This window comes from Mustela lutreola, chromosome 9, assembly GCF_030435805.1.
Source record: "Mustela lutreola isolate mMusLut2 chromosome 9, mMusLut2.pri, whole genome shotgun sequence".
NCBI lineage: Eukaryota > Metazoa > Chordata > Mammalia > Carnivora > Mustelidae > Mustela > Mustela lutreola.
The window spans coordinates 83,961,334-83,985,720 of NC_081298.1; the positions used below are offsets into that span (position 1 = coordinate 83,961,334).

Here is a 24,387-nt window from a genome sequence, read left to right on the forward strand (position 1 = left end):
CAGAATCACAAGGCAAACACCATCAATCTCGGGAAATCAGTGGCTGATTCCACAGATTAGCCACATCTGGCTAAACTACTGTTTACTTCTCTCTCTCTCTCTGTCTTGTTAACCTGATGCTTTTGTTTCTGGATTTTTATGGGGGGGAAGTGAGGTTATTTTTGGTATGAATTAAGACTCATATGGAAACGAAAGAGCTGATTTAAAAAAAAAAAAGCTTTTTTACATTATGTTCTAAGATAGGGCAGGGAAGGGAGAATAGAAAAAGAACTTTCAGACAACAAGAACAGCAAAAAATCCAAAAGAAATAAAAGTTTAAGATGCTATTACCAGTAAATTTTTCATTTATATCTGAATGAATTATTGTTAAGTGATGAAGGGAAAGTTTTTAACATCAGACTGAAAACACTTTCCATTTCTTGAAAATTATTCTAGAACTATAAAATCTAAAAACTATTTCCATGTTTTGAGACATGTCTATTTTAATATAGTAAGCACTTTATGTTCCTTTAGGGTATAATACACGCATCAAAATGCCCATAGAAATAATCCTGAAAAAGACTGACTGGCCTTCTCTTAAAACCTGTTATTTTCTTGAAAGTAATTTACAGAGTGTGTCAAATGAGGACACAAGAAGCTTACATTGTGTACTTTAATTTTTTTTATTTTTTTCAATAAAGGGACAAAATGGGTGTATGAACAGGTTAATGCAGACAACTGCCAAAAAAACACAGACAGTGGTTTTTCCAATAGAACTTAACAAAGACCAGAAACAAATACAATAAAAAGCCAGGTTGTAATGACCTTTGGTCATCCAAATAAAAAAAAATAAAAACAAAGAAAAATAAAAGATCAAATTAAGTGCCTCTGTTTTGAACAGGGCACGTAAGCAATAATAAATAGTGACTCCCATAGTAAAAGATAAAATTTCAAGTTACGACAAACAGCTTTCATTACAGGAATAGAAAAGGCCAATAACAAAATATTCTGCATTGCCATTTACAAAAAAGTATTGACTAAAGCGGGCTTTCTCTTTAATATGCTTTGCATATGAAATTCTTTCCAATCTAAATATAAAGCACCATTTAGTTTTTGGCAATGAAAAAAACTGCAAAACATTGTTTTTGTTTTTTTTTTTTCCTTTTTTTTTTCTTTCTTTCTTTTACTGCATATGAAGGTAAGATGCTGGAATGTAGGGTGATAGAAGGAAAGGGACAAAAAGCACACTACATAACAAACCAACGTTATTAGCTTGCAGTACTGCATACAGTATGGCAGCAGGAAAAAGGAACAAAAAAGGATATGTACAACCCCTATGACAGCCATCCGTGTGACATTCTAGCAGGCTCCCCCAAACTGCCATTATATGGCTTCTCATCTGTACAATGTCACACTTTTTTGTTTGTCTCTTCTTCTTTTTTTTTTTTTTTTTTGAAGCATACAAATAATTTGCACTATATTATCCTGCCAAATTAAAAAAATATACTGTGGCAGCCTGTCTTTTTTTTTTTTTCCACTACCAAAAAAGGTACATTGATACCTTTTAAGAGAACAAGCAACAGTTAAAAATACAAGCTTCAATATAAATACTATAGTGCCTAACACTAGATGAACATTTAATTCAAATACCATTCTAGAAATACAGAAAAAAGACCATAAATGTGTTTTAGCATAGGAATCAACATGAGTGTGCATTTTCCTATATTTAAGTACTATATAATCTTAAACCTTTCCCCAATGTATGTTTTTTTACAACCTGAAGAGCGGTGTGTATCCAAGGCATAGAATTTCCACTACCATTTTTAAATGGATAACAAGTCTTGTAACACCACCAAGACAATGGAACCCTAAAATGCAGTTCCCCCCTAAACATAATGAAGTGTTTTTTAAAAAAATTTTTTCTTAACATTTATATTTAAAAAAGTTTTGTACAAAAAAATCCTTGCACTGTAGAAGCGAAAGCAATCATTCATTTCTATGTTAAGTGTATTCTGTTTTCCATTCACAGCGCTTGCAATGTTGAGTCCGAGTAAGTAAGCTCATTAGTCAAGTAAATGGCTGGCAAAGGTTTTTTTTAGTTTTTTTTTTAAAAAATGCTCATCAATGAGATTGTGTTCAATTTTTTTTTTTCAGCATTCTTGCAACTTTTCCCTTAAGTATAGACCTGTAAACTGGGAAAATTGTACAGTGCACTTAATTGTCCTATCTGAGCAGGTTTATTTTATACTCAACCTCTGTATCTCTGATTAGAGAAAAGATACAGATATTACAGGCAGAGTCAAGTGCTATTTGAACACCAACTGGGGCAGATGCTAGCTTAATAAAAAAGAAAAAATTAAAAAAATAAAATAAAAACAATGAATCCTCTTCCATGTTAACACAAATAGCACACAGTGTATGGAAAAGAAATGAAGTACAACTTTTAGGGAGCACAGACATATATATTGCTACTCTTAAAATTCTTTCTCTTCTTTTTTAAGAATGTCACATTTAAACACAAGTCTTAAGAATTCATAGTTAATCATCATTGTATCAATATTAGCTTATACACCTGTTCTAGTTTAAAATGGCAAATAGTACCACATTGTGCTAAAAGATCACATATTTTTTTTTCCTGTTACCCTCTGTCAAACCTTATCGTCAGTCTCTTGTTTTTAATATGGTCTACAAGGTCTTAAAGTTTATCGTTTGATTGTCCCTTTGACAACCAAATAGATCTGGATCTATTTCTTTCGGTGCCAGAATTTTCTTAAACAGACATTATTTAAAACAAGTTATCTTCATAAAATGAATTCCTTACTAATGCATTTAATTGTATTCCAGGGCTTTTGCACGTTGCACATTCAATCTAATCATCATTTAAAAAAAATAAAACTTTGGGCAAAACAGCCCATTTCTTTTAAGCTCTCACCAGGAGCAAAATAGCATTTATACTGGTATAATCAGTTTTGCTTATAAGATTAAACTAAAGGGAGAATGATGATTAACTAGGACATAATGGGTCATATTTTTAGGTAGCCATTGTTGTGAGAAATACAATATAGAATTATATGCTAGGTCCTAAGGTTTCTTACCTCACCCAATGCTGAATTAAGCTACAAGTTTATAACAAGTAGAAAGAACCATCAACGTGGTTTTCATAGATCCAAGGCACTCTTATTTTAAAACCAAATGATAGGATAAACTTGTTTTGTTTTTCTGTTAATTTGTCAATTCAAGGCCTTTTTTTTCCCTTTCCAATTGATACATTTAACCCTTTAGAGACAGACATTTAGCTCATAGAGATTTCGTTTCAGTGCTGTCCATTCTGTCTGTAGAGGGTTAACCCAAAGACTGTTTTTCCTCCTCACGTTATAAAATAAAACTGTACATGATATGTATTACAGAATGTATGCAGCATGGTCTTTTTCTCTCTCTCTCTCTCTTTTTCTCTCAGAACGGAACTGGAAACAGCAACATGTTTGCTCAGCAACGAATCGGGGACAATTTAAAATAGCCATAACATACCATACATGCTGTCTAAGTTTAAAAAAAAAAAAAACATACACAACATGTAAATTATTGCACAAGAGAAAGGCTCAAAGTTTGCGTAAAATGCAATAGTATTGCCCCATACAGATCATGCATTCAAACGGTGAGAACATAAAGGAAAAAAAGAAAAAGAAAAAAGAAAAAGAAAAAAAAACAGGTGTGCTGGTGACAAGCACTCTCATATTCTTAGCTTCCGTTACTTCTGTTTGTTTGTTTGTTTAATCACATGGGACTAGAAAAAAATCCTATGGGGGAGTGGGGCTGGAGGGCGATGGGGGAGGGGGTGGTGAAAAAAGGAAGTGTCAGGTGGGAGTGAGGGAGGGGTATTAATATACCTCTATTCAGTTTTTATATCATTATTCAACACTCGATCACTGTGCCATTTTTTCATGTGTTTCTCCAGGGTACTGTACACGCTAAAAGGCATCTTACAAATTTCACATTTGTAAACGTCCTTCCCCACCTGGCCATGCGTTTTCATGTGCCTGGTGAGCTTGCTACTCTGGGCACAGGCATAGTTGCACAGCTCGCATTTATAAGGCCTTTCGCCCGTGTGGCTTCTCCTGTGGACAGTGAGATTGCTACAGTTCTTGAAGACTTTCCCACAGTACTCACAAGTGTCGCTGCGTCTGCCCTCTTTTGAGCTGGGCCTGCCCGGGCCCGGACCACTAATATGGGGCGTGCTCCCTCCACTTCCCGTGCCGCTGCGCCCCGAGATCCCTCCGTCCAGCTCCCCGGGCGGCGTGGAGAAGCGCAAGCTCCCGTTCTCCGAGGAGTGCTCCGACGAGGAGGCGAAAGGCGATTGTCTGGAGTCTCCGAAGCTAAGGAAGGGATCTTTGAGCTGCCTGGAGGCCGCGTAGCCAGCGAGCCACTGCGAGTACACGTTCTCCGTGTTGGGCATCGCGGCCGGGGGCAAGTCGAACTCCTTCTCGAGCTTGATGCGCTTGGAGAAGGGGCTCAGCGAGCTGGGGCTGCCCAGCAGCAGCTTTTTGGACAGGCCCCCCGAGGCCGACTCGCCCGGGGAGCAGCCGCGGCCGTTAACAGTGCCATCGTCTATGCGGTCCGACTCGCCGGCCACCGAGTCTTCGTCGCAAGTGTCCCTGTGGCCCTCGGCCTCGGCCAGGTGGCCGCGCTTATGTTTCTCGCCCAGGACCTGGTGGAAGGCCTCGCTGAAGTGCTGCATGGAGCTGAGCACCATGCCCTGCATGACATCAGGCAGGGCGCGGCCCTCGTCGCCCACGCCCACCACCGCGCCCCGCGAGCTGTTCTCGTGGTGGCGCGCCGCCTCCAGGCTCAGCCCGAAGCCGTAGTCCACCCTCTCGCTCTCCGTCAGCTCCTCCTCCTCCTCTTCCTCCTCTTCTTCTTCTTCTTCGTCGTCCTCCTCTTCCTCCTCATCCCCATTCTCCGGGATCAGGTTGGGGTCATTCTCGCTCTTGAACTTGGCCACCACAGACTTGAGCGCGCTGCTGGCGCTGCCCACCAGGTCGCTGGTGCCGGGTTCCGGGGAGCTGGCGGTGGAGAGGCCGTCGTCGGACTTGACCGTCATAGGGGACGACTTGTGCATGTGTGTCTTCATGTGGCGCTTCAGCTTGCTGGCCTGCGTGCACGCGTGGTCGCACAGGTTGCACTTGTAGGGCTTCTCGCCCGTGTGGCTGCGCCGGTGCACCACGAGGTTGCTCTGAAATTTGAACGTCTTGCCGCAGAACTCGCATGACTTGGACTTGACCGGGGGCTGGGAGGGAGGAGGGGCGGATTGCAGAGGAGGGAGGGGGGGCGTCGCCAGGAAGGGCGGCTTGCTACCTGGCTGGAATGGTTGCAGTAACCTTTGCATAGGGCTGGGCCGGCCTGGGGACAGCGGTGGGCTAGACGTGTTCCCTGCCAGCTCTCTAAGTCTCCTAGAGAAATCCATGGCGGGAGGCTCCATAGCCATTGGATTCAACCGCAGCACCCTGTCAAAGGCACTCGGGTGATGGGTGGCCAGGGCCATCTCTTCCGCCCCCAGGCGCTCTATGCGGTGGGGGTCCAAGTGATGTCTCGGTGGTGGACTAAACAGGGGGGGAGTGGGTGGAAAGCGCCCTTCGGCCAGGCCGGAAGCCTCTCTCGATACTGATCCTGGTATTCTTAGCAGGTTAAAGGGGTTATTGTCTGCAATATGAATCCCATGGAGAGGTGGCTGGGAAGGACATTCTGCACCTAGTCCTGAAGGGATACCAACCCGCGGGGTCAGGGGACTTCCGTGTTCGCTTTCTAAGTAGATTCTTAATCCATGAGTGTTCTGTGCGTGTTGCAAGAGAAACCATGCACTGGTGAATGGCTGTTTGCAAGTTGTACATGTGTAGCTGCTGGGCTCATCTTTACCTGCAAAATAATACAACACCAACATCAATGTTTCATCACAGAGGAGTGCATTAGCAATTGCTTCTTTATGTTTCACCTCCAGCCTTCCCTGCCCCCAGCCCTCAACCCGAAAGGCCTAAGCCCTCACTGACCTATTCTTCTGCGAGCCTACATTGGTGCCTGGCACATCTGGTGACTGAGGCCCAATAAATATTTGTCCAATCAATCTTTCTGCTATTTCATTCAGTTCTAAGAATTTTAAATCCAATCTCCAAATCAGAAGAATCTGGACCAATTCAAGCTTGGGAATGAGGATCCCTACATTCTAGGGAATCTCAGCAAACATCTGAGCTTTCCAGTCCTTTGCCAGCTGTGGTTTGGGGCAAGCTACTTCATCTCTGTGACTCCGTTTCCTCATTTGTTAAAGGAGGCACTTGGACAAGGTGACCTAAGGGAAACTTCCCTGCTTCCTAAATCCCATCGTTCTATTCTCCCCTGGGTGGCAGGTGAACTTTCTAAAGAGGCAATCATTTCATAGAGATATCAAAAAAGAGAAGGTCAACTCATTACAATTCTCTGTGGGCCTAGAGATGCTTTTAATCTTAGCCGGAAACACACTAATTGTTGATATTGTTAAAAATGAGAAGATATGCATAAAGTAATTCCGTGGAAGAGAGGCTAGCGACATTCTCACCTCCCAGCCTGCGTGAGGATCAGTGAGTCCCAGTTCTGGTTCCACAACTCCCTACAGGGACTCCCCTTTTTATCTCAAGGGACAGTGCAAAAATCTCAAAAGAGAAATTTAATTCGGATTTAACCAACAGGCTGGATCACATCTTTAAGAATTGTCCCCCAGTCAAACAAATGCGAGTCTGGAGAAGTTAGGAGGAGTGGCTGGTGCCAACTTAAGCAGACACAGCATCCTAGTTGAAGAACAGTTAAAGCAGCCAGCACCATGACGGGCAGCAGGCTGAGAAATGCTACACTAGCCTCCTCCTCATTATTTTGAGAGGCTAACAACGTGAACCAAATTATACAACATCCTGCGCCCTCGGCTGAGCCTCAGCTCCAGTTGAGAAAGAAACAGAAAGATACAGTTCAGCTAGTCAACTCTTTGGCCAGTAGCCAAGCCGTCTGGAGAGGGGCCCTGCTTAAGTCACATTATTTCTCTCTCGCTGAAAAGAACCCGAGAGTGGTAAATGCCACTTTGGCAAAGAGGGGCCAGCTTGACTTCACAATCATTCATTTCTGGAGATAGCTAAATTTAAAAATATATATACACCAAGGGAGTAACTAACAGTTTACCAGTCAACGACAGCATTAAAAAGGGCACAAATGTTGGTGGCCAAAGGACAAGGATGAGAAAAATAGATAACTTCCCAGGGATTCCAAAAAAGGCGTGCGTAAAACACAAGCGAGGAATAAACTTGAGCCCGTCTTTTTTTTTTTTTTTTTTTTTTAAGATTTTATTTATTTATCTGACAGACAGAGATCATAAGTAGGCAGAGAGGCAGTCAGAGAGAGAGGAGGAAGCAGTGCGGGGCTCCATCCCAGGACCCTGGGATCATGACCCAGGACCCTGGGATCATGACCTGGGCGAAGGCAGAGGCTTTAATCCACTGAGCCACCTAGGCACCCTGAGCCAGTCTTTTAAAAGGGGGACTAGACGAATCGCTTAAGGACCCCAGCTAGTATGTGTCAGTAACTTTTTTTTTAAAGCAAAAAATCCACCATGAAGCTAAAGAGTGGGAATAAGAAAATTAATCAGTTATGATTCCTCCATTTAGCAAGTCAGAAAGAAAAGCTGGCAGGGTCTTCTCAGGAGCCCCAAACACTTGCATTCCAAAACAAGCCAGCCCTGCTCAAGCACTTGTCTGAATAATGGACTCCCTGCCCTGACCTTGTAATTTACTTTACAATGCATTTATAATCTCACTCAATATATCCCACTCCTGGGTAAATCTCTTTAACAAGATTAGATGATAAGATACCAAAATTAGGTTTCCAACATTTGCCTAATGTGGAGGGAGAAAAAAAAAAGGCAGAAAGATTTTGAAAGAAAACGCTGACATTAGTATCACATTATCTGCCTATTTTTGTTTGCCTCCTCTCTTCAAAGGGAAATAAAAAGCATCATTGAGAGTATTTTCATAAATTTTTTGTTGTTGTTGAACAATGACTTGGGTCCTAAATAGGCAGGAAAAAACCGATCTGGTTCCAACTAACGTGACCCTCTGTGGCTTTCTCCTTTGCCTCCCTAGGACTTTGTGTTATTATCATACATTTGGCCTGACAATCCGAACTGGATAAGTAAAAAAGAGATTTGTCAGCTGGAACAAGTCCTTAACACTTTCATCACTCCAAAGCCTTAAAATCATATCTTAGATTATAATATTCGATTGAAACTCAGGATTGGACCCATGATTAGCAATGCCAGTTTCGCACACACCATGAACGGGAAGGCCACTGGTGAGTGCCGAAAGGTATCTGGCACAGCTCCAAGGATCTCACCTGCACCCTCCCCAAAAGGCTTAAAGGGGAATCGTCTGTTTGATTTTGCTCTCTGAACTTCCTAAAATTTTGCTTTCGGAGCCAGTGATATGCTCATGCTCCAGTATGTTCACACCATACTGTTACCCTCTCTTCTCAAACTTCAGGTCAGAGAAGATGGCATTTCATCTTATAATGAGCATACAACATACAGTTTTCACTATCGCGTTGTAGTATTCCTATCAACTAGATATTCTAGATTGTGAGGGCAGCTAGTGTAATCATAATGTCAATGAGAAGGGCTGTTACGAATGAGACTAAAGATTACCTCAAAAGAGCTGCTTTGAAACTGGTAATTATTACCAGCCCACTAATAGCAAATGATGCATTACAGTTTCACCATATAATCTGTGTTTCACTCGGCTCACACCAGTGCACCATATTATATTACGGTGCTCACAGATTCTCAATTCCTAAACTGCAGTCATCAATAAATGTGTTACTTGCCATAATTTGTGAAATTACTTTGTTCATAACATCTTTGATGGTTTAGAAAGACCAGAATTGATTTCCTGCGTGGCAAAATTAGGACTACATTGATTTATTGACGTGTAAAATATAATAATATTCTTCATTTACTCTGCCGAAAATCAACTTCTCAATTTGAGAGCCTCATTGGGCATTCACGGGGATTGTTTTGATTTAGAGCAATAAGTGGAGACCTGGCCCCCAGCACAGGAACTCCAGGCAGCAAACAGTTAAAATCGGCTATTAGCTCACCTACCAGCTGTTATTTTATTTCATTTTACTATATAGGAAGGAGTAACCCCATTTTTAGTTTGCCACCAATGCTAAAGAGACCTGTGATCTCAGCCTCAGGATTTAGAAGAACAAGGTCGGACACCAGGGCTCAGAACCAGTCATTTCTTTGGCCCTTAGGTTTCCTATCTGTAAAATGAGCATAAAAACAGTACCTGACAGAACTATGAGGCTTAGATGACAGATGCTTATAAAAGCCACATGTAAACTACCTGGACCAAGGTGAACATGAGTTTTCCTTACTCCCAGCCTTGATGAGTTCCCTAGCATGATGACCGACCAGGTCGCATGCCCAGAAGGGCTTCCAGAAGGCTGGAATCCAGAATCCAGGCCTCACCTCAGGCCCAGCAGAGGCCTTGGCTAGAGGGCAGCAGGTGGGGGCCACATTAGGGCCCACGACTATACTCCACCAGCAGGGAAGCCACAAGGTAAGGGCTAAGTGCTCTGAAAGCCAAGGGGGCAGCTAGTTAAGGCAGCTGAGTGGCCTAGGGGTCAGCTTTGCTCCACAGCTTTCTGGAGTTCCACAACCCATCTCCATATACATTGTTTGGTCACTCCTAAAACTGGTCCTGCCAGCATGGGCACCAGCAATCTAGGCACCCTCCCTTCGCGGGAAGACGGGGAGAAGACAAGGGCTCTGTATCAGGCTCCTAGCTTGCACCCCTTGAACCCAACTCCCTGCCCTTAGGAGGGTCAGTGGAAGAGAGAGAGGATGGAACTGTTTCCCAGGCCATCAGCCAGTGGCCACTCAGCCCCACCCTCCTCTCCACCACCCCAGTCCCCTCTTTCCCCTTCCCTCCACGGGTGGTTCTGTTCCCACGGCCCAGTGCGGGGCCCCAGGCACCCCCAGCCAAACGAGGAGCGCTCTCCCCACCCAGTCAGCATGTAGGGACTCGAAACCATGAGTCCAACCCCCTAAACTCTACAGTCTGTGACCTAAGCCAGCCTTAGGCCCAGCCTGGTGTTGGGGAGGGGGTGGCAGAAGTGGTGTTTTAACCCCTCCACCGCCCAGCCCTCGGGACTGGAGGACTTGTGAAATTCACACAATGAGTCCTTGTTACCTAGGATTACCTAGGAGTTAACAAAACAAACAACTGGCTTCCAATTTGGTCTCAGGGCACAAGCCCTGCCCTGCAGACACCATTCACTGGATGGTTAGGTCTACCTTACGTCTCCCACCGAATAACCAGGCCCCTCTCTAGCTGAACACCTGCAGCATCTTGTTCTTTTCTTTCCATGACACACTTCCCGTTTCCTTTCTTCTGTCTACAACAGGTTAGTTTTCACACACTTTCCAAGTAAAAATAACATTCCTTAACTAAAGATTAGATGCCACACTTCTTTTTTTCAGGAAGCTGCTTTCTTGTGTTCGGGATAGAATCAACCCCCACCCCCATCTGACTTTGTAGCCATGCATGACTCATATCATTTGTTACTCCATAGAAAAGCAAACTGAATTACCTTTTAAAACAACATCTTTTCAAACACATTTTCACCAACATACAAATCTACATTTCAGAAAAATTTCCCCACCATAAAATTGGTTTGAACAAGTACATGGTATTAGTGGTAGTGATGTGGGTGACGGTGGACTCTTTGAATTTAAGCAACAAGGCTGTGCATTTGTCTCTAAAACTAGGAGAAAAATAAGTAGAAATTGCATATGTATGCACATATATAATGCACCATGTGGATATACAAATATACCATGCTTCAATACACATGGAAATGCACATATAACACACATGAGCACAGCTCTAAAGTAACTCTACATTGACTTCTTTTGGTTCTGGCCTCTGCTAACATGGACTCCATGGAATAAATTCCAAATCCTAAATGAGGCCATGCAAGCGAATGTCCAGCAATAAAATGGGGCCTGAACACACAGATGGTATATGGTCACCAGCAGTGGAGACAGCTAAGACCCTGGGGAGGCCACCTCCCTCGCCCTCCACCCCCCCTACCTCCCCCTACCCCCAGGGATGAACTGCTGTCAGTTCTGTCTCCAGTGAGGAAAGGGGAGGAGGAAAAAGGGAGGGGGTGTGGATTGGGGCGGGAGAGAGGGTACCAGTGAGTAATGGAATAATGCAGATGAGAATGCCAATCTGTTTTGAAAGTAACTCTTTTCAGTACTTAAAAAGTAAGGGTAATTTCCAGAAACTCTCAGCTTTATACACACGGACATTTGTAGAAGAAATAATGCTCAACTTACAAATACCCTGCGGGGCATATTCTGCACTCATCCCGGGCGTGGGGATTAGAGCTCCGTGTGCAGAACGAGGGGAGGACAGGCCCCTCCAGTGCAGAAGTTTATCTGTGAAAGAAACCCAAAATCAAGCACTAAAGCTACAAACAATGTGCATCGTAAACCACAGGATATCACATTTCAATTCCATTAAAATAGATTAACATCATTACAACAGCCTTGCAGATAGTTAACAGGCCCAAGGCCTGCATCAAACAAACAGCGATGAAGTTATTTCCACAATTTTGTTTTGTTTTTGATTTTGGTCTTTTTAGACAAAAGAAAAGGGGTTTGTTTTAATGGGGGGGTTGGTCTTTGGTTCCTTTGCTTCTTATTGCTTGTTTATTGTCTTACAATAAGAGACATGTAAATAGCAAGGGGAAAATTGGTAATACTGGGGGTAGACTGCAAAAGGGAGGGGATTTATCTGCAAGGCTGGTTTACATGCATACATTTACTATAAAAGACAAGCCCAAACAAAAAACAATATGCAAGTAGGAAATAAGTGGATCTGTGAATCATTCCTTCTAGAATAGAGAGGCCCATTCTGTCTTCCCTGTCCCATTGCTCCCTCTTCCCAAGCTGTGCTTAGGACAGCGCCTTCAAAGACAGGGAAATCGTGGGCATTGTGGACTTGGTTGGGCAAGAATCTAGAATAGACTCTTCTCTAAAATCGCATCAATGGAATACCCCACATAGACACGGCTTCTTACAACACAAAGCAGTGGAGAATAAAGATTAGACTTCTGGGGTCCAAATAACTTTGGCCAAGTCCACATCTTGAGAGTGAGGAATCCTACTCTTACGTGACAAGGAGAGAACCAAGCACCCAGAAAAAGTGGCCCACCTTCTCCATTCTACTGCACTTGGTCGCTCTCTGGCGAGGAAAAACAACTTCTCACACTAATAAACATAAATCTAGCAGTAAATCAAGCATTTCTAGCACTGAGACTTTTGTGAGAAAAGAAATATTTGGTTTGTGCGACCTGGGGATTACATGGTTTATGTGGTAAGTTCCTAGTTTTTCCAAGTCCACCTTGAGCCAACCAAGCATGGAGAGGTCAACCTTGAGACAGAGTGTAGATCGATGGAGCAGGCGATACTCAGTGTGTTCTAGAGGCTGGGAGGTTGTGATGATTGGGGGAGGAGGGAGAGAAGAAAAACAGACTTTGATGGTGAGTAAACAGAGTATGTTTTCCATTAGCTTAATATTAAGAGCACTTAAAAGTGTTGTTGTTAGACTCTAGGATAGCAGGTCTCAAGTGTAAAATACATCCTGTTCTCCTTATAGAGATTCACGCTGCCAAGAACAGCCAGGGCAGTCAGCACAAGGCTCCCTTTCATGGGGAGCCTGGTGGGTAACAATGGCGTGGTGCTCGTGGAAGATCTTATACTCTGTTGTTACCAGGCCTGCAAAGGGGGGGCTGCTCTTGGAGACCATCTCCAGAGACATATCCTCCGCTCTAACTCCAAACAAAATAAATACCACAAAATGAACCCATGAAAAGTGCAAAGACTGGACTTAAAAAAAAAAAGTAAGTCTTCATTTGATCGTTTATATTATAAACAGGGTATTGAGAGTAGAGGGTAAAATTCACTGCAGATTTAGTCATTGTGTTTTTCAACAAGAAGTCTGAGAACCCATCTTTGCACTTGCTCTTGCCTTTAGCCATTTCCTAAATTTGCTCAGCATGAGACTAAGATGGAAATCCTTTCCTTAGGAGACCCACACAACTGAGGTAGCTCTGTGACCCTGGCAAAAATGCAGCATGGGACCTGGACCCCTGCCCGGGGACAGTCTGATTTCAAACTCTCTGCCACTTCCTCTGAGAAGAGCCTTGAGGTGCCTTGATAGGCCTCCAGCAAGAAATGGGAGGGCTCTTCGCCTAATCTAGGTCTGACCACTCACATTTACCTTTGGTTGGCAAACCTGTCTACAGACTCATCAGCCCTGAGCAAGCTGAGCTTCTGGGGGCAGCAGCCTGGTCCACTCTTCCACAAGGCCAGGCCATGTGGCAAAGCAAGGGCTTGTCAAGGACAGAATCTGGGTATCTGGCACCACAACCCTGCTTTTGGCTTTTGAATTCTAAGAAACCTTCAAGATCCTCAAGTCTATGCCTTCATTTTACAGATGGGGAAACTGAGGCCTTGAGAAATTAAGTGGCTGGCCCACAGCTATGCTGACGGTTGAAGTGAAGATCGGAATCGTCTCCTGACTTCCCATCCTGTGCTCTTTTCTGGGATATCCATCCAGCTCTTCTCCGGGTTCCCGCCCAAGAAGTGCCCGTGTGGGGGGCTCCCTTTCTCCTGACCCGTTAAGAGAAAGAATTTCTCCTAACAACGTCTTGGGAGAAAGTCCAACCCAAAGGTGCTCAGTGGGCCTTTTGAAGGTCCAAATAAACTGACTGAGCTTTAAAATTGGAAACCGACACCTGATCTGCCTCCTGAGCCTCTTAGCTTCCCATGCCCCCACCCCGCACCCCCCCCCACACCCACCCCAACCCAGATCTCTCTGCTTTCACCCTCTACCACTGCTTCCCCTGCAGAATTAGCCAGCTAAAGAGAGACAAACTGTTCCTATCAGCTTAACAAGCTATTGACACTGCCTTTCGGAGAGACCCATCCTTGCATTTCTCTTTCTCCAGGAAGAGTGTCAAAACAAAGGCTGACTCTGCAGCCTCTCCCACTGACCACATTCCCCTTGGTAAGTAGACGGCAGTTCTCACTGGAACTGAAAATGCTAAATTGTTAATCGCCTCCCTAGGGTTTAACTTTTTGCAATGACTTCAACATGTTTTAGGCAAAGTCTCACAATGAATGCTTCTAAGCATTGCACTCAATGAGCAGGTCTACCTGCCTGAGCCACCCCTGGCTGAAGGCCTTTGCTCTTCATTTTCCCCAGGGAGTGGTGGGCTAGAAAGTGGGCAGTCTGGCTATTCTCTCTTTCGTTTCCTTGGTGGCACTCTCAGGGCAGCAGTTCCAGACTGGAGGCCCAATATCAGCATTCCCTGGGAGCCCATTGGAAATGCAAATTCTCAGGCCCACCTCAGACTCACTGAATAAACACCTGGGGGTGGGGGCCGGGCAGCAATCGATGTTGAACAACTCCTCCAGGTGATATGTGGGCACAGTTCCAGTTTAATCCTGCTGTCCTAGGACGAGGGAGGCATGGAAGCTGGAAGCATGTTCTCCTGGCAGAGAGCCAGAATGGCTACGAGACTATCGTCTCTTCTGTCTGGGACTCACCTCCTTTAGAACAGTCAAAAACAGAGCAAGCTTGGGACATAGCTAAGAATCCCTTCATGTGGAATCTCAGGGTCACCCTTTTTCAGTGACAGGACAGAGAACAGATCCAAGCTTTCCATCCAACAGGGAATGCTCTTTGCACAAGACAACATCCAGACTGGTTTATGTCTGACAGATGGTGTCCTCACCACTTCCACCAAAGCTGAAATGTTTGAGAAAGCAGCTGTGGCACACGGCAGGGACAGAGTTAGGAGCTGGGCTGTTTCCTTGTCTGGACTCACACATGTAATGTGTTGCCCTCTTCCGGATCAGTCTTTTCAAATGCCTGTATGCTTCTGGCAAAAGGTGTGTTAACCTGTTCTGGTTCACAAAGTTCTCTAGAGACCCAGCATTTCCACTATGGCCTTGGAAATGCCTTATGCATTGTTAAGTTGCAATGTGTCTTTACGGCTGAATAAAAAATAATGAATCTTATTTTTCAGGTCTCATTAAAAATCTGCAGTAAATTGGGAATGGTTTTGATTTAATGCTTTACACTGGTCACTTTACATTTCTATATACAATGGGTACCAACTTTGGATGCAGAGCTCTCTCAGCCCTGTGGTATGTCCCTGGAATTTAAGGTCCTTAAATCAAGTTCTAGGTTTCCTCAAGAGCATCTCAAAGACTACTTTATTATTGCCATGCTGTTTGTTTCTGAAATTAATCACTGGGTATGAAACGCAGCCACACTATAGTCTCCTCATCGACAAGTAATACTGCTGATCTACAAAGGAGCCCAAACAGCTAAGTACGAAGCATCATCTACAACATGCCTGATGACTTTCTGGTGGCCAAGCTTTATCAGGTATTAAACCCCCAGGCCTCTCTAGCAGTGTACATGGATGTATAGATATGTGATATTTACTATAATGTATACACATGTATATGTTTCCTTTCTTGGACGTATGTTTTGTTTTTCTTTTAAAGAGATTTTATTTATTTGACAGAGAGAGACGGGCACAAGCAGGCGCAGTGGCAGGCAGGAGAAGGAGAAGCAGGCTCCCTACCAAGAAGACAGCCCAATGCCGGGCTCCATCCCAGGACCCTGGGATCAAGCTGAAGGCAGAAACTCAACTGACTGAGCCATCCAGGTATCTTTTAAACATACGTTTTTAGAAAACTTCTCTGTTTTTCCAACTAGGTAGGGCACAAAGGGAACAGAGTTGTCCACATGTAGAATGGGTTACCTTGGGAAGCTGTTACTTCCCATTCACTCTGGATATTGAAGAAAAGAATGACATGGGGCACCTGGGTGGTTCAGTGTGTTAAGCTTCTGCCCTCAGCTCAGGGAGTGATCCCAGGGTCTTGGGATTGAGCCCTGCATCAGGCTCCCTGCTCTTTGGGAAGCCTGCTTCTCCCTCTCACACTCTCCCTGCTTGTGTTTCCTCTCTCGCTGTCTCTCTCTGTCAAATAAATAAATAAAACCTTTTTTTTAAAAAAAAAAAAGAAAAGAAAAGAAAACGAAAAGAATGACAGCCCACCATGATGGGGAGGGAATCTCGATATTGGGTGATAGGCTGAAATAAAGGACCCTGACCCTCTGTTCCAGTTCCAAAATTCTCCAATCCCCTCTTCCCCCAGCCAACTTACCGACTACATTTAAAAATTCATCCTGAAAGTTTAGACGGATTGCTGAATGAACCAATTCCAGTTCTATCAATATTAGTGGATCCAAATAATAAAAGTAACAGTAGGGCCGCTAGTCTGGGACAGGGGCTTCTTTAACTGGAAAGCAAATCCACTAAACGTCTTTCTAGCTCTTGACCTTCCGTTTACAATAGATACCAGCTCCTCTCTGAGATTCTGTGACTTATCACAGTATTATAGAGCAAACATTAGCTATGTCGGTGTCTTGAGTCATGTCAGTCTAAACTGAAAATGTGCCAGGTTTATCATCGCTAACAGACTTCTTAATTAACCTTCTGATATTGTCAAAATTGCATTCCCTTTTGTTCTAGAAATGAGCATTTTCCACGAGCATTTTTTCCACCATTGCTTTTTTTAACGAGCTGAGGTTTTACCAAATTGTGATGCTCTCTAAAAAGTGTATCCTGTACAGGGGTGCCTGGGTGGGTCAGGGGGTTAAAGCCTCTGCCTTCGGCTCAGGTCACCATCCCAGGATCCTGGGATCGAGCCCCGCACTGGGTTCTCTGCTCTGTAGGGAGCCTGCTTCCTACTTTCTCTCTGCCTGCCTCTCTGCCTACTTGTGATCTCTGTCAAATAAATAAATAAAATCTTAAAAAAAAAATGTATCCTGTACAAATGAAAGCAAGCAGGAATTCTAGAGATATCACACTGAACAGAATGTCTCTGCTGAAACTTACTCATGATCTCTACGTTCCTTGATACTTCATCACTGACTTCATTTCATCAATTATACATGAAAAACTCTTCTTTTTTGACCAATTCTATACTCTTAGCTGAGCCCTGACTATCTAAAAACTAACTTCACCTTTTGAGGTCTTACCATAGGAACTCACTGAACGAGGGGAGGAGAGATGCCACTTTCCATGCCCCTTTATCTATAAAAATGCAAAAAATGCGAGCTACCAATCTGTTGGGCCTAAACAAAATTTCTGCAGTCTGTGTCTTTAACATAAGCAAAGCATATAATTCAAAAAAGAAAAAAAAAAGAGCTTGCTTTTCTGAAGAATAACGAAACCAAAGACATTGTGCTCCATCTTTGTGTTGAAATGCAGATTTCCCACTAAAAGGCAAATCCTTCATTTCAAAAGGTTGAATAGGATGGTACTTAAAAAAAGAATTCCAGCTGGTTAAATTTAGGGTGTTGAAAAAAGTGCACTCCAATAATATTCTTTGGCTCTGGGCCCAAAGTATTTTCACTTGATTGTGAATTAGATAAATTTTTATTACATTTCAGGCTTTTGCCTTAGAATGGTGGAACTTATCAAGGAGACTGGAAGGGCAGCTATATAAAGACAAATTGTCTTAGGACTTTTTTTCCCCTTTGTTTAACTATGTACCTCACTGCGCAAAATGTGTCACCCAGGTTAATTCCATTCATTCATTCTTCCATGCATTCATTCAACAACTATTTACTGAGGGCCTGTGAGGCCCAAAGCAATGGGCCAACGTCTGCCGGTTAACACAAAGAAAACCCAGACACAGACTTCCCGAGGCAGCCTTCCACTAGTAGAGAAGATAAGGCCTGGACAGAAATCGCTCCACTCCCATGCAGAAAGTGTGTCATGAGAGAGCCACAGATAAACTGCTATAAAAATTCAAAGGAAGAGAAATTACTTCCACTTGAAAGGGAGGAGAGCGGCTTTCAGGCAGAGGTAACTTACGAACTGTACCTGGAGAGCCAAGAGGAAGGAACTTCTAGACAAAAGCAAAAGTAGGTATAGGGGCTCCGAGGAGCAAAGGCCAAGGTGTGCACAGAGCAAATGGGGGCCCAACAGGTAGTTACATTGAAATCAAAATATTGTACACCGATCCGTTGAGTTGACGACAGAGGATCTGCTCATCTAAATAAACTGAGGACTTCTACAAAGTCTTCAGCTTTGACAAGTTCATACTTCCAAATATCACCTTTTCTTCTTCTTTTTTTTTAAAAGATTTTATTTATTTATTTATTTGAGAGAGAGACAGTGAGAGAGAGCATGAGTGAGGAGAAGGGCAGAGAGAGAAGCAGACTCCCTGTGGAGCTGGGAGCCTGATGCGGGACTCGATCCCGGGACTCCAGGATCATGACCTGAGCGGAAGGCAGTTGTCCAACCAACTGAGCCACCCAGTCATCCCTAAATATCACATTTTCTTAAAAGAAGCGACACAGCCCTGCGAACGCTTGTGAAACTCTTCACGGAAGTTCGCCTGTCCTGTTTTGTCCCCGCCCCCCACCTCCATTTTTCTCCCCTGATGAATGGTGGGTGGTCCACTGAGGCAGAATTCACTGTTTCATTTCTCTGAGTCAGACAAACAAGTGTTGATAGCCACGTTCTTCTTGGTGGTATTGCCTCCCTGGCTTAAATAATCTCTATCAGATGTATCATTGGCAGTTTAAGATGGGCTTGTACTTGCAAACACATTTTCAACAAATGACTGTGCAAGAAGTGTGGAGATTTTCATACCCTGCTTTGTCTCTTCAATCACCGACTTGACCTTCCCTCCAAATTTCCCCCTTTCTTCTCTTCAAAGCCACAGGGAAGGCCGGGTCCTTTCACACTCCCCCACCCCCTGCTCTGAGTCCTTCTTTGAGCATTTTGTTTGTCTGGGGTGGAGTGTCCGTGCATGTGTGCGGGCGGGCGTGCGTTTGCACAGGTAGTTTTGCTTTTACCTGGGGTCTTTCTCAGGTTATTTGGGAGAATAGGAGAACTACTTTTAAAGATGTCCAGGCCCATGAGCTGCACTGACCCTCACTCTCAGATTCTTCTCTTCCTTTAGAACGTCAGGGATTCGCTCCTCTGGAGAGGCTGCTGGCATGAAGTCAGGAATCCAGAGTCTTCGATCCCCACTCTGCCACTCACCAGCGGTGCATGACCTTGGTAAATCCCTTCCCCTTTCTGACCCGAAGTGTTCTTGTCCTTAAAAAGAGCAGACTGGATCCGATGGAGGACTCCCTCCAGTTTCCCAGGCCAGTCAGTCTCTCTGAGACCAGATGTAGTAGAGGAGTTTGGGATGCAGTGAAGAGACCGTCTATGGGCCATCCTAAACACTGGCCAGGATGGGCCTGTGCCCCTCATGCCCATGCCCTTGTAGCAAGAACCTACACACCAGTGTGGACTGGGTTCAGCTGCCAGCCTAATTCTTCGGCTCAGAAGGTAGGCCTGGTGGTGGATTTCAGCTTCCTGGGACACAATCTTGCCAGGCTCACCTGTCTACGCTTCAAGGAGGAAACCTAGGTGGGTCCAGAGCCAAAGAGACTGAAGGTCACAGAGAACCAGGAAAAAACTTTCCACAAACTCAGGCTAAATGTCAAGGGAAAAGGTCTCAGCTGTCTGTGCCAGACGGCCAGTGGCAAAGCTCGGCCTCATGCCAGAGCCTGGCACCCACAGCTCGCGAGGGCACACACAGAACTCTAGGAGAGCCAGAGTCCTCTCCCAGCCACCTCAAACCAGGGCAGCAAGGCCCCAGGGTCCAATGGTCCCTGCCTTCAACCAATGTGAAGGTTTCCTGGAAAGCCATGTGTAAAGTGAGTTTCTGTAAACGGAATCGCATTTGCTAACCAACATAATTTCAGAGATGTTTCATCACCCTTCCAGGCCCATCGAAAATTGGCAGGGCTTCTAACATTTTACCTTTTAAGTGCTTCTTCCTCCACCCCCTCCCCAACCTCTCTGTCAAGTAGTTAATGATCTGTAAACAAACACTTTAAATTCAGTGGGGGAGCTCACTATTTAAAGGAACCCTGTGGCGAAACCTTTTGAAAAGTTAACAATCTTTTCTGTAATGTGAAAAATCACCCTCTAATTTATCAGTTGCCATTGATGAGATTTTGTGGGTATTGGGCTTCCTTAAGGTGGGGCTCAGTGCAATACCTCTGTGGTGAGAAGGGGGCAGTGATCCAAGGAGCTGCCCTGAATTCCTTTCTGTCACCCAAACTGTCCAACTTCCCACAAATACACTCACAGACACCACTCATGCCCCCCCTACCCACAGGATAAATGAAGAAAAGGATGGAAAATCATGGTCCCAGACACCTGGATAGCCTTGAAAACCACACTTGAGTTTCTCCTGACTTCAGTATTAGGTGTCTGAGAAGGGTGGAATGAACACTTTGCACTGAAGGGAGGGAAAGGCATTTGGGCCAGGAAGATGGGTCCAATGAGACTGACCATTTGCTCAGCAAACGTTTAATTCTGATAACACCAGCCAGAGCAGAAGACTTGTCTATCAAAGCCGGCAGAACACGCAACTCCCAAATTACTCTAAAGAGGCCACCCCCAGCCTTTTTATCTGTGTCAGTTCACGGCAAACATAATTTCTGCCTCCACACCACCATTTTCATCAGTCTCAAGAAAATACCAGAATAAACTTTAAAAAACCCTAAGCTTGGCATTTATAAAGAGACCCTTGATGTTTTCAGGTGTTCTTGGGTGCTGTGGAGGAGGAGGTCAACAGGCTGGGGCAGTGAGGTGCTGGAGAGATGAGGGAGGGCATAGGCATGGTTGACCACCCACGGAGCTGGAGAATTTTCTAGTCTTATCTTCCAGGGCTGATCTGTGCAGCCATTCAAGGGAACGGGGCCCCAAAGGACAGGCAGCCCCAGGAAGGCTGTGTCAAGCCTCCCAGCCTGGCCCTTCTTAAGAAAGGATATCCTCCTTCTTCCCAAAGCATCCTCCTCACATTCTGGCCCTATGGTAATCCTGTGGGATGAGGGAAGGTGTTATCCTCACCTCCTCAAGGAGAAAGCAGAAGGTGCGAAAAGCATCCTGCTGCAGGTCATGAAGGCAGGGCTGGAGCTCAGAGTCCAGTCCACCTTTCTGGGGACCAAGCTTTGCCCCTCATCGGCACTTACCTCAGGAGCCCTCGAGGTGAGCCAAGGGTGGGTGTGTTGTCTAGACACAAGTCTTAATGCCATTTACAGGCAATCACTTGCCTTCCTGGGACTATAAAGTAGTGTGTGTGTGTGTGTGTGTGTGTGTGCTCACCTGTGTTTCAGGCAGTGGGGAAGGCATAATCTTCAGGTCAAAGGCTCTGTGACAATCTTGGCCAAGAGATTCTTAGAACCAGAACTGGCCATTCTCCAGAATTAAAACCTATTATGTCCTATGGTTAATACAGAAGTGCTCGGAAATTATGAGAACTAATTTAAGGCTTCAAAGCTCTACAAACTAAAAAGAAAAAAAAAATGGTCTAGCAGGTCAGGCTCTGACATTTCTTCAGGAAAAAAACTAGGCTGCCCTCTCGCCTGAGGTGAGATTGAATCAAGAAGGGTTCTGGTCCTGTGAGGCCAGGCCTCATCCCAAGGCAGCTAGTCCTTCTTTCAGAAACAGGCCTCTGCCCGCCCACAAGCTCCTCCAACTTCTGCTACCATCTTCCTCAGTCCCTCAGCACCTTCCCTCCTTCTGGGCACAGAGCAGCCAAGCTCTGGCCTCAGCCCTAACCTCCCTGACAGAATCCCACAGAACAAAGGAGAGGAGGACATAGCCTATTTATCTGAGGCCTATTTTCTTGGCTTCCTAGTCATTTTCCTGGCTTTTCCCCCAATTTCTAATCCTTCATTTATACCACTAACCAACCTGGAAAGAATTTCCTGAATAAAAAAGAGATGCCCACATGTATCATCTACACTCATTCAAGAGTTCCCAATCCAGCCACAGGGTGGGTGTTGCTAGCTGTTCTTGGCTTTACTAATTCTGTTGATTCAGCAAGGGTAACACCCAGAGTTATCAGACACCTCCAAGCTCTTCAAACCAAGAACGCACCATCTCAACTCCTTTCTACCCAGTGAACAGGTTCACTTGGGGGCTCAGCCAGTGGAGACCTGGCCTCCCTGGGCAAAGGGGCCACAATCCCCTGTCCCTATTCCATAAGGATCAAGGGGGGAATATAGGGGTCCAACACTACAAGGGAGACCCTGGAATTGTTTCTTTGGAATGTCTCTAAGACGGCTGGGGAGATGAGGTCTGAGAGGGTTCGCTTTCCCAGCTGCGCTCTGTTTCCTGGGGGTCCCAACCATGAGACTGACCTAGAGCCACCAGTGTCAGGATCTCTTCTGTCTACCAAGAATGGAGACAGTCCACTCTCCTTAACAAGCCCCTCAGGCTGAAATCCTTTTACTTCCAGAGCCTCAACTTTCGACTGCTGGGTAGAAAGCCCCCTCTGTCATGGGCCCACAGATCTCCGCCGCGATGGTGCTCAAACCTTGTCAGGCGGTGGGGAGTGTGGACAGCAGGGCTGACGCGGTTTCAAAGAGGCCGACCAGGCAAGAACCGTCCTGTACTCCTACCCCAGCTCTAACGCAATAAAATGTCTTTTATCAGTGTAATTCAAGGCAAAGAGTCAAGGGTCTGTCACCATTTTAAAGAGGCTTATTACATGGCCACAAAAATTTGCCTCAGGCTCAAACCTGGCATGTAAGGTATCAGCGTGGGACAGGTTCTTTTGATTTGATTTTATTTTCTTACAAAATCTGAAAATGAAACGCTCTGTCCCTCCCTTCCACCAACCGTTTTTTGATTTATGGGGAGGAGGAAAGAAATCTGAAGTTGACAGGTTGGGACAACTCCACTCAGCTTTCTCACTCAAAAGCTGCTTTTGTTCAACCATACTTTGCATTTATGGCCCGAGGCTCTTGGCTGACACAGGCTGGCTCCTCAGTGTGAGAGGGCTGTGGACTTCCCCAGGAGGAGGCCCCACTGAGATTACCCGGAGTGGGGGGCCCTCCTGCACCTAGGGCTGGGGGCACGGGCAGACACTCACAAAGGGCCCTGGATAGACAATGGAGGGGATGACAAAGGCTATGCCATTCCTCCATCTTCAGCTCTGCACTGCATTTCTCCTGGGCCCAGAATCCCCCCTGATCATCATGCATTCACCGGCATGGGCTCCTCCACTAAACTCCCAGACTTCTGAGAACCAAGACGGTATTGTCCACCTCTCATGGCCCGACACCATCCCAGGCAGAGAAAAGTCTCTTAAATAAACAGTCAGAACCTGAGCACTGCTCAGTGGACTTTCCTTCATGTTAGGGAACCCTTTATTCTCCACAAGCTGGCTGGAAGGAGCTGCACAGAGCCAGCAGTGACCAGGGGAACCTTCCCTCCCTGAGGTCACTCCAGTAAATGATTCACTAACCAAGGAACCTCCAGGTCAGCCTTGACCTGGGAGATGATTACAGCCCCTTGAAGGTGGCTGCTGGCCCATCAGTTCACTGTACAATTTTGGCAATCTCTAATTGTATATTTACTCAATGGTTGTTATGGACAATCAGGTTAATAATTCACCTTCCAAATGCCATATAATCACACAGTTAGAAGAGTTACAATCAATGTCAGATTTTCTTAAGTCTTCTAATGAACTGGCCCCAATTACCTAATCTGGGTCCCTTTCCTTTCCCTCTCTCAATTTTTTTTTTTTTTTTTTTAGTAATCTCCCACACTTTCCTCTATTCTCATCCCCCACCTACACCCCTATCTTTCTGCCCCAAGAGAAAGAACAGTGTGAAGTTCTTCAGTTCAAATAATTCTATTTAGAACCCATGGTTTTGCTACACTAAAAGGGCTTAAAAACCAGGCTAGGAAGCTGGCCATGGAAGGTGCAGAAAAGGCTGGCAGGCTGATCTCAGCTGCCTCCCCGTCTCAGATGCAGGAGAACACCTGCAGCCGCCCACACCTCATCACCCATGAGTTGCACCATATCCTGGCGCGGCCCCACGGAGGCCTGGGAAAGAAAGAATGCAAAGGCCTGCTGCGCTCCGTGAGGCCCCAGGCTCCCCAGCCCAAGGCCTGGCAAGGGCTGTGGCATGTGAAACCATGGCTGTGGGCTTCAGAGACAGCCCCACAGATTCCCTGCCTACCCACAGGCCTAGGCCCCCACCTCGGCTTGGGACATGCTAGAGGGCAGAAAGAAAGAAACGTGCACCCTTACAATAAAAATAGAGCAGGAATCCCAAGAACAGGGCAGACATTCAGACCCCAGGGCCTCGTCTCCATCACTCAAGAGCTAAACCAGGCCCTTCACCCCTTTGTTCTGTGGCTTTAATACAGTATACC

General features: G+C 45.2%; 1 protein-coding gene across 10 annotated transcripts in view; it reads right to left on the reverse strand.

Annotated features, from left to right (window-relative positions):
* Positions 1–24,387, reverse strand: part of BCL11A (BCL11 transcription factor A) — a 102,954-nt gene that overhangs the window by 4,368 nt on the left and 74,199 nt on the right. For 3 of the 10 annotated variants that reach the window (XM_059187738.1, XM_059187737.1, XM_059187739.1), the window contains 2 exons: positions 11,390–11,491; positions 3,867–5,889 (listed from right to left, as the gene is read on the reverse strand). In XM_059187738.1, coding sequence (XP_059043721.1) covers positions 3,869–5,889; positions 11,390–11,491 — 2,123 coding nt within the window. In that variant the 3' untranslated portion in view covers positions 3,867–3,868. The remainder of the gene's footprint in view (positions 1–3,866; positions 5,890–11,389; positions 11,492–24,387) is intronic. The other 7 variants (XM_059187741.1, XM_059187746.1, XM_059187740.1 and 4 more) reach the window with 7 other exon arrangements.